We start from the raw sequence: 13,787 nt of genomic DNA, 5'->3' as shown, positions 1-13,787 counted from the left end.
GCCCCTTCCACATGGGGGCCGCCATGACGACGTCACGACCGCGCCGCCTCTATAAGGGGCAGCGCGGATGTGACGTCGTCGCTCCGCGCCAGGGCGCTTAGTGCCCCCTTTCCACGGAGCAAGAAGGAGCTCCGTTTCGGAGCTCCTTCCTGGTTTGCGTTGCTGGGTGCAGCCTTTAGATGGAAGCCCCAAGGACACCCCTTTCCAGGCTGTGGGGAAGCGGCCTTTTGCCACTTCCCCGCAGCCTGGAAAGTGGCGGATCGGGACCTCGGAGGCTGCCGGTCTGGCAGCTGAGGCCCCGATACACTGGGGAAAGCAGTGCCTACAGGCCGCCTCAAAGGGGCGGTCTGTAACGCGCCATAGTGCTAAAATTTCCTGCTACCAGGGGTCATATCCTCCACCTCAGCTCACCTATGGTGGTGCCCCAGAGCATTGTGGGGCATTTTCACGCTCCCATGCCATGGATGACCAGTGTTGGAATGAACGGTCTTCCCCATTGACACAGGTTGGAGATGTTGCTGGACTACAATCCTCTGTCATACTACATGCAGTGAGAAGTTGGGGCAAATTATGGGGGATAAAAATGACCAGGTCTGCACCCTGAAGGGGTAGTTTGGGTGATTTTGCTGAATGCTTGCCTACTTTTCTAGATGCAGATCTTAAACGCAAGGTTTGTTGGATCAGACTTTCTAACAGATAACTGCAAGGAGGGTGGGGAAAGGAGCTCACCCAACCCACCAGTTTGTTCCTAGGTCTGAGAATCAAATGGAAAACCCCATCCAAGATGGAGCTGAAGGCAAGGATGCCATTCCCTACCCTCGAAAAATGGAGACATATGTGCACAAGCAACAGCCAAGCAGGGTCAAGATGGCAACGGTTCTTAGAGAGGGCTATCACCTGAGCTTAGAGACTGCAGCAGTTTGCTTTTGCCCAAGCCTTCTGGGAAGGGCAAGCTTCTGCCCTTCCATTTCCCTACTCTTTTCACCCTCCTGCTGACTTTGCATTTTAAATCTGGTTTGCAGCAATCGAACAAAGTTGAGGACAAAGCTGGGAGGAAGGGAGAGAAACAGGGACATTTTAAAAGCAGCTGGTAAAGTGGGATGGTAGAGGATTAATCGGGATTGTCCCGGCTGAATTAAAATAGTTAGAAGGAGCTACTTTTGCACTTTGAACTGAGTTCGCAGCAATTGAAGTAAGCTGAGGACAAAGGTGGGTTGAGCGGAGAGAAACGGGAACATTTGAAAACCCAGCTGGGAAAGTGGGATGGCAGAGGGTTAATTGTCCCTGTCCAATCGGCAATGCAATCTTTAGATGACGGTCCTTTTTGATAGGCTCCCTATCAATTACTTTGGTTCCGAACGTGGCAACAAAGGATCAGAAAAAGGAGAGCTATATAGAGCAATTTGTTGTTTATTAAAAGGTACACCCTCGGACTTTAACAAGCAAGGAGGAGAATGCAGGAGAGGATGGGATGCATTTGTGTGTGTGTAAATACCCGCAACCTGGTGTCTGAGCATGGAAACCTCTCCATCTTAAGAGAAAGACAGACAGAGAGAGAGAAAGGAGGAGAGAGAAAGGAAGGAAAGAAAGAAGGAAGGAAGGAAAGAGGAGGAGAGAAGGAGAGAAAGAGAGAGAGAGAGAGAGAGAGAGAGAGAGAATAATTATGATAATGAGACAGATAACTATCAAAAGTTGCACTGGATTTCTCAAATGAATAAATAAACAAATGAAATTTTAAAATCACACAGCTTTAATGCCTGTATTTCAGGAACACAGCCCTCTAAGTCGATAACCCTAGAGCTTTGTCCAAGGAAACAGGATTTATATATGAAAAGAGAAAGGAGGAACGGGATTATGGAAATCCTGGAAGTCTAACTTTTAAGAGGCAAAATCATAACCAATTCAAGCTGCTTCGAGTAAGGGAAGACGGTTGTGGTTATTATTTTGTTGTTGTGTGCCTTCAAGTCATTTCTGACTTAGGGCAACCCTAAATTGCCCTCTCATGGGGTTTTCTGGGGTCAAGAGTAGAGTTGAACCCTGATCTCCAGAGTCCTAGCCCTACACCCAAACCACTACACCATTTCGGCTCATTGTTGTTGTTGTTATGAAAATCAGTACTGTTGGGTATATTTGCTGGACTAGATTCTTGGTTTTTCTTCATCTAATGCCTGCCACTTTTGCCATAAGGCAGTCATGGCGAGGCAGCCGACACTCCACACCTGCGTCTTCGAATTTTGTGGATTTGACTATATTCGCAGACCTGATTAATATGTTCTCTCTACGAACCCGTAGGCCCTCCGAATCTGGCAGAGGTTAACCATACAGTCGCACCGGAGGACCTAGAGATCCCTAAAAAAACATTTATGTGGACCATAGAGTTGTCCTGGAGGACCTAGAAATTCCTAGAGAGGTTTAAAAAAATAGCGTTTTTAAAAATTGCTTCCCCCCTGTTTTCACAGTAGTCTTCTGCCCTTAACCCCATCAATTTTGGAGGGTCCAGCGTATAGTACATTTGCCCCATTTTCAACAGCCTAGTCAGTTTATTCTCCCAACTGATCGACAGAATAGGGGGAAGCGAAGCTAAGAAAGGTGATCTCGGTGGTCTAAGTCCATGCTTTGCATTGTGCGCCTGGGAAAGCACTCTGCAAATGCTCAGAGGCTAGGACGTTGAGACCGAAACCCCCACAACGTTGTGTCGCTTTCACCCCTGAAATCAAACCCAGGGCGAACTCAGGAGGGAGTCTGCGGTTAATTTCGTTTCCCCCGCACCTCGAGGAAAAATTCGTGACTAAAACATGGACGTCAACAACCACATCAAGTCCATTTATGTTACATGCGCACGAGCTTTTTGTACCCATGCGGCGGTACTCCTTTTTACGGCAAGATGCGGGTCACCGTCTCTTCTTGCCCTGTTAAATGGGATTTCGTGTACATAAAAAGTTGTTAACTTAAACGGCATTTTTAAAAGAAATATATTCTAATTGGAATCGAGGTTGAGCTATAAAACAGGAGAGGAGCCGGGAGAAAACATTCAGCCCAATTGCGGCGATTTGAAAATGGCCACCCTTGAGTGGCAGCCATTTTGTCCTGTGTGGGATTTCACCTCAGACAACTGAGATCCCCAAATTTTCTCCTCAGCAGGATATTAAAGGGAAACTAGTTGAGGATTAAAAATAAGACCCCTTTATCCGCATTTCGATGTACTCGCTTGTGGGAAATGTAAGGCGCTACATTTAGGCACAAAAATTGAAATGCACAGGTATAGGATGAGCAGATATGGCTCGCGAAGGTTTAGAAAGATTTGGCGTTCAGTGGTTGCATCTATCCTGAGGAATTAATGCAATTTGATACTGTTTACAGGGACGTAGCCAAGGAGGGGGTCTTGGGGTCCGGACCCCCCCTTCCATTAGAAAAATGAATGGTGTGTGCTGCTGCGCCGCCACACCCAAGCCCCATTATAATGGTGGCACTTAGTCTGGACCCCCCCTTCCTAAAATCCTAGCTACGTCTCTGCGCTTTATCTGCCATGGCTTCATACTATGGGATCTGTAGTTTGCGGGGATATTCAGCATTCTCTGCCAGAGCGCCGTGGTGCCACAACGGACTACAAATCCCAGGACTCCATTCCAGTTAAAGCGGCGTCAAACTTCTTTATTTCTGTGTTGCGGCTGAGGCCTACTATGGCAGTTAGGCATGAAAACCGCCATTTTTTAAAATGGTAATCATGGAGAAAAGCAAAACCCTCGCAGCGTTCGATTAGAGAGGTGGCCATTCTGGATTAATTAAAACCGATCGAAAGGTTATACTCTTTTGTGCGCCCATTTTGAATGCGTGTTTATGGGTGGTTAAATCTACTTTATCGACGGCAAGCAGGAGACTGCAAGGAAGCCGTCATTCTTAGGAAATTAACTCTTACTTCTTGCAGCAAATGTTGGATTCAAGGATCCATATTAGATTTATTTAGGTATAAATTGACCTCCGGCTACTCAAAATGTGTCTCTCTTTAACCTCCCTCGCCCAACCCCTTCCGACAGAAATTAAAACTGTGTGATTTCATTACTCTGGGTTGGAAATACTTTGTAAAGTTCATCGGACGGGTGAAGAAAAAAGGAGGTAGATTCGGAGATGGGTAAGGAAGCAGGAACACTGGCTTTTGTCCACAATGCATTTGGAATAAAGAAATTACAGCACAGCATAACCGACCGAAACCAACGAAGAAGACGGGGAAAGAGGAGATAAATAAAAGAGAGAGAGAGAGAGAAAGAGAAAGAGAAAGAAAAATCCAGAAAAATAAAAATCATCATTAAAAAAAATATTGAAATTGAATACTTAACCAAAACAAAAAGGGTGGGAAAAACTTAACAAAACGGAATAACCGTTCTTTGAAAATCATATGTATATAGATATATATACACACAGACAGAGAGACGTTTAAGAAAACGGTGGGGGGGAAATGAAATATTCCAAAACAAATCATATATGTGTAAAAAAAGAAAAAGATCTTCCTGCAATGAAAGGAAACGAAATGGAAAATTATAGTAATATAAAAAGAGGACTATCGCATGCAAAGACTGGCGATCGCATTCTTCCATCATGCATCAGGCCGAAATGTCCATACGGCAAGGTAACCATGACGACAGAAAAAAGTGCACATAACGCAGCAACGTTACCAACGGATGCAGAAAAAAGACGCCCACAATGCAACTCAACTCATCGCCGACGAGACCCGAGAACGAGCGGGTCTCGCTCGCCATCTTTGCTCGATATATAGATAATATATAGATAGATCGCATTTCTCGCTTTTTCTTTCTTTCTCTCTCTCTCTTTTTCTTTTTTTTTTAAATTAAAAATTAAATTTCATCTATTTTTTCCGCTCCCTTTTTTTTAAATGAAAAAGATATATATAGAGATATCTAGATATAGATATATATATAAATATTTCTCTCTCTTATTTTTTAAAATTTTATTTAATTTTTTTTAAATTTTTATTATTATTATTTATTATTTTTAAGAAATGTAAAAATGTGGGTATAAAGAAAGTAAAAAAGAAAAAAAACCACACCAACCTTCTCGAAGCTCTGAGGGATGTTAAGGGGATTTGATGCAGAACACAATGACATGAGGAGAAGAGAGAAAATAGGGGAAACACAGAGAGAGTAAAAAAAGGCCTTCACAGCTAGCAACCGCAAATCGAATTGCTTTCTCGTTTTCTCTTTTCTTTTCTTTTTTTCTCCGCCTTTAACTTTTCTTTTCTTTAGAAAAGGCTTTTAAAAAAGTATATCCGAATGTCCCTCCCTTGTTTTGAGCCCCACTCATTCTTGCCCATCGGGGTAACCAAGGAGCAGATATATTGATACAGGGATCTGCGTTACGGGGGGGGAACACCTTATTTAAATTTAACGTCCCATAAATTTAGCATCCCCCCCGCCACCCCGATAACTCAGGGGATCCGCAGCTCTGTTCGGCAACCCGGTGGCTCGCATCGAAACCTGCCGAGCCTCCTGGCGGCTCAAGGAAAGAAAGATTAGCACGCCCAACACTGTACCCCCCCAATGATGGAAACTGGTTCTTTCACCCCCTTCCTCCCGCTTCCCTCGTAGGCATCCTCTTCGGCAGCATTTCCAATGCAAAAAGACTCCAAGACCTCGCAAGGCATGTCCCGCATGGGGATCTCGTCTGGAATCGGACACATGGATTTGACATGTTTCCGATTCCCGCGACTGACAATATGGTGGCCGGCTCCTGTTCCGAATCCGTATTTTGCAATGCACTGGGTGCAAACATTGGACACATGGATTTTACATGTTTCCGATTCCCGCAACTGGCAATATGGAGGCTGTTCTTGGCTCCTGCTCCGAATTCTGGGTGAAGTGGGTGCAGACATTGGCATCTCCTCCAACCATTGCCAATGGGGAAATGGTTGCCCAAACTCCAACCCAAGTCCTGGATTCTCTGTTTTCATTTTTTGTTTTAGGTCTGGAGGTTGTTTTTGATCACCCCGGCTTTAGCACAGGGAAAATTCACCCAGCAACCCATGTGGACATGCCTTAGAAACCATCCAACCCTGGTCACCTCCCGTCTCATCCAAACGCTCTCAGGAAGGAGCAGAAAATACAGACCCTCACTCTCTCCTCGCAGTGTAAAAAACCAAAACCAAAATAATAAAAGGAGGAGAACCATCTTACACGTCCTACTCGCCCCTGATATCCTTTAGGAATCCAGATCATGGGATGATTTGAAAAACGGCAAGCTTGCTCAAGACTCAGCAACAACCAAAGGGGTGCGGGACTGTGCACAGAATCATCACCCCAATCTCACACATCACCCCCACCACCATATTGCCCCCCCCAAAAGGACTACATTCAGCCCTTTCCCTTTCTTTCCTCTTGGAGAATATTGATACAAATGAAAAACAGACATTATTAAAGACAGCGTGAAAGGCAGCCAGCCAGTCAAGCGAACTCCCATGGCATTCGCCATCAACTCCTATGCCACCAGAGATACCAGTTCCCAGCTGCATCTAGCATAGTAATCCCAGTTTTGAACTCACACTGAAGTCTCCACAAACACTGATGTATATATATGTAACTTTTGGAAGCAGATATCCAACTGGTTCTTGAGACAGCTGGAACAATCAACATGTGGCAATATATCATTTCTGTTCGTCACATGAGTTTGGGACAGCTTAATTTTTCATGTTCATGAATCACACTTGAGGTTGCTGCTCTAATACCATGTAATGCTTGTTTTGTGCCACTAGGTGCCACTATGGCACAGCACTGAATCAGCACAAGCATTAATTCTCTCAAGAAAACAGGAGGTCTATCAAGATTTCTGGAAAGACTCTTATTTTACTGTTCATTATAGCTGAGCATGCCAAACCATTCCAACTTTATGGGAATAGAATGAATGCAATTTACATAAAGCAAGCAATTACGTTGAATTCATTTACTTATTTATTTGGGGGGAAATCCTTCCTAAGAAGGAGGAACAAGTTCCAAAGCTCCAAATCATGGCAGGTTCAAACTTTCATTCCTTAAAACCCAGGAAAGGGAACAAATGTGAACTCAGCCTCAAGACTTCAGAGATTTTTGTTTATCCACTGTATAGAAACAATAGGTAAAAAAAGATTTCTTTTGGCCCAAGATGAGAGGCTAATATTCTGTACTGCTGGTTGAGAACCCAGAAGCCCAGACAGACATTAATATAACAATATATAACATTTCCCCCCCTCTTTCTGCCGAATGGTCACAGCAACAAAACAACCACAACAAAAAGGCTTCTTTTAAATTAAATTGCTTGGATGTAAAAAATATAACAAAATAATAAATAGTTAAAAAAAAAAACACCCAGCAGCACCAAGTTGTGTTCCTAAAAACAGGAAAGAAATGGTAACATTGGACAATTTGTCTGTAGCAAGCCTCTATACCTGATGATTCATTGCTCTGAACATAGCGCATCTGCCATATATTGGTCCAGGCCAGAGACACAAACAACCCCAATGTCAGAGGTGAGAAAGAGATTGTATTTATCCAATATGGAGCTGGTGAAGTAGGTTCTGTCTTACAAGTCACAGGTTTTATAGAATTTGGCCATTTGTGTGCAGTGGGGAACTATTAAAAAATGGAAATTGACCTCCCTCCTTTTAATAAGGGGATCATATCACACAAAACCTAGCTCATGGCATCTTGTGAAAAAGGAGATCGGGAGACTCTTTGGATTTAGTTGAAACCCCAATTCGGACACCAATTAAAGCAGTAATTCCCAAACTTTGCTCCTCCATCAGGTTTTTGGACTTCAACTCCCATTAGTCCCAGCCACCTTGCCAACAGTCAGGAATTCTGGGAGCTGAAGTCCAAAACATCTGGAGGACCAAAGTTTGAGAATCAATGTATTCAAGGCACGTGAGCGAGTCAATCCACTTGTCTTGGTCTAAGAAATTTGGAAAGGTGACAGATGATCCTTTCAGACTACTCTCTCGTGAATCCTGTTCAGCCCTTGGTTACTTTTTGGGGTGCTGTCTGTGAAAATTTTGATTTGTTGACTCCTTTGTTGACCTCTTTGTATCCCAAGCAAAAGCTACACATTTGAGATGGCACCTTCAAAGTTTTGAACTCTCACGTCGGCCTTTCTGTTGACCTGACTTGGTATGAAAAGATTTCTGGCACAATGCTGTTAGACTCAAGTCATAGGACTGCATCCTGATAGCCATTAAGAAAGGCAGTCCTCTGTAGCACCACAAATCTCCTGAGGTTTTGGAGGTGAAAATCAAACCAAGATCCTAAACTGTGTGGTCTGTTTTAGGATCACAGGGTATTGCATGAATAGATGGAACCATAGCGGCATCTGTTCCAGTGCCAGTGGTTTAATCCTCCAAATGATGTGGATTTAGCTCCATCCCTGACCCTTGGCCAAGTTGGCTGGGGCTTCTGGGACCTGAGGTCCAAAACAAATGAAAGACCAAAGGTTGGGAACTGTTATTCTAGATTATACCAGTTCATATAAATTCTGGAGAATTTCAATTTTGGAGCCGAAACCAATAGGACTAAATAGGGTAAATATGAAATGTGGCCACTTGGGTGTGGGCTGCAAAATATCTTTACACATTGCACATAGTTCCAGCTGCACCATTTTGAAAAATCTCCGTTTAATTTTTGGCTGAAATAACTGTTCAGTCCTTTATACAATTACAAACAACCCAGGTTGCGAGAATACGTCCCCCTAGTCTTAGAATTGGTTTCCATTCACATTACACAATTAGAGCATGATTATTCCACTTTAACTACCATAGTCCTATCCTATGGATTCCTGGGAGGTGTGGTTTGGGGAGGCATAAAGCTCTCTGGCTGAGAACTCTAAATGCTCCTCCTTGCACTGTAAATACCAAGGTTTCATAGGCTGGAACCATGGCAGTTTAAGTGGAATAATAGTGGTACAACTGCATAGCATTAATAGACCCAGATCATAAAGTGGCACAGATCAGGGGCCACTTCACACCACACAAATATAGCGCTATGATTCCACTTGGAGTCATGGCTGAATTCTATGGAATCCTGGGGTTTGTAGTTCGGGGAGGCTCTAGAGCAATGATTCCCAAACTCTGGTCTTCCAGGTATTTTGGTCAGCCATCTTGACCCATGGTCTGGGATTCTGAGACCTGAAGTCCAAAACACCTGGAAGGCCAGACCCTGAGAATCACTGCTCTAGAGTAGTCTAAATGCCCTTCTCTTAATTCCAAACCCCAGCTTTCCAGAGAAAGGAGCCATGGCAGTTAAAGTGGAAACATACCAGTATAACTGCAGAGTGCAAATGGGCCCCAGGAAAGAATGGGTATGGTTTGGCTTTGATAACAAATCCAGCTTTTGTCCCTTGACTCTCACCATCTGCGTAAGCTGGAATCTGCGTACGGCGAGGGCACATATGCTGAGGGTGGACTGTATGCCAGTTTCTTCTCCCATGGATTCTGGCACCATTACCTGGTTATGGTGACCACGGACAACCTGGAACAGGTGGGGTGGGTACCTTGGACTTGCCAAAGGATGCCAGGTGCCAATGTCACCCTTGGGTGCACATGCTATACCTTGATCATGCCCTGTGCCCACTTACAAGGCAATTCCTTTTGTACCATTGGTGCATGATCACACACAATTATGTTACTCCCAACCCTAGTATGCCTGAGAGTCTTATTTCCTCCCAAAATGGCACTGTTTCCTTCCAGATCGAATCTGATGTCAACCCTTCTGGAATTTGTAGAACGAAAAGGCAGAAAACCCAACAACACTGTAGAGGGCCACCAGAAAACCCACCAAGCGCACACAAATGCAGGCGTGTAGGAAGGTTGCATTTGCCATTTGTTGTGAGCTGCGGCGCTCCCTACCTCTCACATATAGGTTAGCGGGTGAAGAGTAGCGCACGCCGGCGCTATTGCTGGCCACGCACTCGTATTTCCCCTGATCGGTCTCTTCGCTGCTGTCAATCTGAAGGCCACCTAGAACGGAAAGGAGAGAAGGCAAGACAGACAGAAAGAAAGAAAGAAAGGAGACGCCAAGAAATATGTTAATTCGGTGATGGTGGGCATGAAGGGAAGGATGAGCAGAGCAGGAGAGAGCGGCTCCTGTGAAGCCTTCTCCAACTTTCATGTTTTGGACTACAACTCCTATCACCTATGTGACCATGCTCACTGAGGCTGATGTGAGTTGTAGTCCGAAAGCATGAGGCAGCCCCCAAGTTGGAGAAGCCTATGCATAAAATTACTCCTCCCTTTTCCCACCTTGAGAAAGTTACACTTCTTATATCAATATCCAGTTCTCCTGGAGTCCTTCATTACAACAGAACACTCAAGGCAATGAAGTGGTTTTACTGTTGGAGTAGGACTCCATGAGGATCACAGTATGAACGTTGTATCCATGGTCTCACTCACCCATGTCCCAAAAACGTATGTTCTCTCTAGGCATTTTTAGGTCCTCCATTGGATTCTATGGTATGCTTCTGATGGAATTAGACCACAGAGTTGCACTGGAGGACCTAGAAATACCTAGAGAGGCATTCTGTCTAGGAATCTCTAAGTCCTCCAGTGTAAGTCTATGCTCAACCTCTCCCGGAAGTCATTCATTTCAATAGGGCTTGCTATTATCCACGGTTTCATGTTCCCACGGCAAGTGTGGGAACATATTCCCCGTGGATATTAGGGTTGTACTATACATCACAATTTAACATTAGGCGTATTAGATTTGGGAAGCGGGGCACCCGCTCCCATTTGATCTTGAAAGCTAAGCAGGTTCAATCCTGGTTAGTACTTGGATGGAGACTGCTAAAGAATACCAGGCGCCATAGGGGACATTTCAGAGGAAGGAACTGGCAAAACCCCACCTCTGAGTCTTCCTCGCCTAAGTAAACCCCACGAAATGCAAGAGTCCCAGAAGTCGACAGGCGACATTCACACAAACATGGGGGCAGTGTACAAGAGAAATCCAAGCTAATGCAATGGCTGGGTCGCTTAAATTCTCCAGGAGCTGCCATTCTGTTGGTGGCAGAGCTCTCAGAGACCAGGCAAGCGAGACGAAAATGTTATCACCGGTGTTAATGGAGTCTCTTTGATACTTCAAGGAGCCAACTGAATTTTTTGTGCACGCAGGCCAGGAATCTATAATAGAAGCGCATGCACTTGACCTATTTCTCTCTCTCTCTCTCTCTGGCGGCCACCTTCACAAGAGATGCGTTCCTCAATTGGCGCATTGCTCTAGTGGAGACATACTCTAATAATCATTAGGTCTGTGCTCTTTCCTTTTTTCCCCCCTTCCTGTTTTTTAAAAATCCGGCATGAGTAAAGTTACATACCTGCAATGAGATCCCTGGCTACCTTGGCAACCCATGGATGCAAGGCAGGGGCTTTACCCTTTAGCTGACAAATAAAAGAATCGCTTGTGTTTTTGCCCTTTCTCTTTGCAAAGACAAATAAAACTGGGAAGGACAGTCATTGCACCCATTTTCTCTGGGAAGAACAACCAAATGTCTACATTAGTGGTCCCCAAAACTGTGCCCTTTAAGAGATTTTGGGTTTCAGCTCCCAGAAGCCTCAGCCATGTTGGCCAATAGTCTGGGATGCTGGGAGCTGAAGTCCAAAATCCCTTAAAAGAGCACAGTTTGGGGACCACTGGTCTACGCCTTCCCTCCATCTAATAATGTACAGAATAGTTTTTTGTGGGTTTTGGGGGCTATGTGGCCATGTGCTAGAAGAGTTTATTCCTGATGTTTCGCCAGCATCTGTGACTGGCATCTTCAATATGTGTGTGTATGTATGTATATATGTGTGTCTGTCTATCTATCTATCTATCTATCTATCTATCTATCTATCTATCTATCTATCTATCCCACTCTCTTCCATGTCAGCATTCTCTGAAGATGCCAGCCACAGATGCTGGCGAAACGTCAGGAATAAACTCTTCTAGCACATGGCCACATAGCCCCCCAAACCCACCAAAAACTATGGATGTTGGCCATGAAAGCTTTCGACTTCACAATTTACACAATTCTACAGCAGTATTTTTATTTTGGCTGCCTCTTAATAATAGCAAAAATGGAACCTCCATGTAAAGGGGCAAAGCTTCTCAGATCATTCAGTGCCAGAGATAAAAGGCATGCAAGGCTACTGTTGCCTCCCATTTTTGCTGGTGGGCATCCCATTGAGAAATCTAGGTAGCAGTTGTCAGCAAAGCTTTTCCAATGTCCTTTCCCCCCTAGTTATTCCCCGCATCAGAAAATAACCAGCGTAATTTCATTACATTTTCCCACTTTGTGCCTTCCAGAGCATGGCGATGGATCAAATTAAGCACTACCGCATTTGCTGAAGGATTTCATTTTCTTTTAACAAAGAGTAAAATAAAATAACCGCAGAGAAATACATCCCAGCTCTTAGCGTCCTAAAAAGAGCTCCGTTTTGAAACTGGTATCGTATATTGCAAACATGTACTAGGAAACCTTTCCTCCCCGACTTTGGTCCGAAAGAGAGAAAGGCCCAATGGTGAGATATAAAGAATTATATACAAATTGAAAATAAAAAGACAAATATAAAGAAATAAAGCAGAAGGTGGGATGGGGAGACACAGGTAACGGAGGGGTGGGCTGGGGCAAAAAACCCACAACGGTGAAAACATTGACAAAATAACCTCTAGATTCAAAACTGCACAACTACACGGAACGAGAACTGGTTATAAGCGAGAGGTAAAACACAGCACTTAAGAACGGGGGGGAAAAATCTATGCGCTCTTATGCGTGTCGGTGTGCGCGCAGGGTTTTCTTACCTCGGATTGGAGTACCTTCTGCAAGGAAAAACAAAAAGGGAAACAAACAAACAAAAAAAAAATAGACGTGAAAAAAACGAGTGGAACAAAGAAACAAAACCAAAACCATAAACCCCTCCCAGGAATTTTATGGATTTGCCCAGCGGGAGAAAGGAACCCCAATGCTCCAAGGAAGATTTTGGCTGGAGATCTCACTTCTAAACCCTATTTTGGCCCTGAAGAGGAGGCAGAAATGTGGCGCTATTTCCAGATCGGTGGATGTTCGGTGTTCCCTTCGACTAGTCAGGAGGCTGGCCAAGCAACTATGGAAAATGCGTTACTAAATTCTTTTACAAAGATGACACTGTTGTTCTTTTGAATGCAGGGAAAACAGCTATGGGCAGAACATCTCCTTTGCCTGCAGAAGGTTAGCTCCAGACCAGTGGTTCTCAACCTTTGGTCCTCCAGATGTTTTAGATTTTAGCTGCCATAATTCCTGTCTGTTGGGGGTGTTGGGATCTGAAGTCCAAAACAAATGGAAGATAACCACTGTTCCATACTATCTGAAAGATCAGACTATCTGAAAGACCTTATAGGAACCTGCCAGAGTCTTAAGATCTATGGGGAAAAGCTTCTCTTGGTTCCATCACTATCGCAAGGTTGTTGGGTAAAGATATGGGAGAGTGCCTTTTTGGTGGCTGCTCCCACTTTCTGCAATTCCCTTCCTCCCTGCTCTCCTTCGGCTGGCAGGAAAAGACCTTTTTATCCAAGCCGGCTTTTAATGTGCCATTACTTCCAGGAGGGTCCTAGTGGTTTGTGGGCTGTATATTTAACTTTTGGATGCTTTTTAATGATCCCATACTGATTCTTTCAATCCGACGGTTTTAGCTGCGTTTAAAATGTTATTGTTTTCAGCCAAATCTTTTTCTCAGCCGCCTTGGGTTCCATGTTGCTCCCAAGAGGTGGCATATAAAATGAAACCAATAAATAGGTTCCAGGTTTAAGGAC

General features: G+C 44.3%; 1 protein-coding gene across 1 annotated transcript in view; it reads right to left on the bottom strand.

Moving 5' to 3' along the window:
* The window catches only part of PTPRS (protein tyrosine phosphatase receptor type S), a 228,889-nt gene that overhangs the window by 86,956 nt on the left and 128,146 nt on the right, over positions 1–13,787 (bottom strand). Inside the window, exons 6-7 of the mRNA XM_089535812.1 lie at positions 9,878–9,988; positions 5,067–5,078 (exon numbers count right to left, since the gene is read on the bottom strand). Of these exons, the coding sequence (XP_089391938.1) occupies positions 5,067–5,078; positions 9,878–9,988 (123 nt within the window). The remainder of the gene's footprint in view (positions 1–5,066; positions 5,079–9,877; positions 9,989–13,787) is intronic.

Source organism: Sceloporus occidentalis, unplaced genomic scaffold (assembly GCF_023333645.1).
Source record: "Sceloporus occidentalis isolate IW3139 unplaced genomic scaffold, rSceOcc1.0.p SCAF_8, whole genome shotgun sequence".
Taxonomy (NCBI): domain Eukaryota; kingdom Metazoa; phylum Chordata; class Lepidosauria; order Squamata; family Phrynosomatidae; genus Sceloporus; species Sceloporus occidentalis.
The sequence above is the reverse complement of the archived record's forward strand: the minus strand, read 5'-3'. Positions and strand labels throughout refer to the sequence as shown.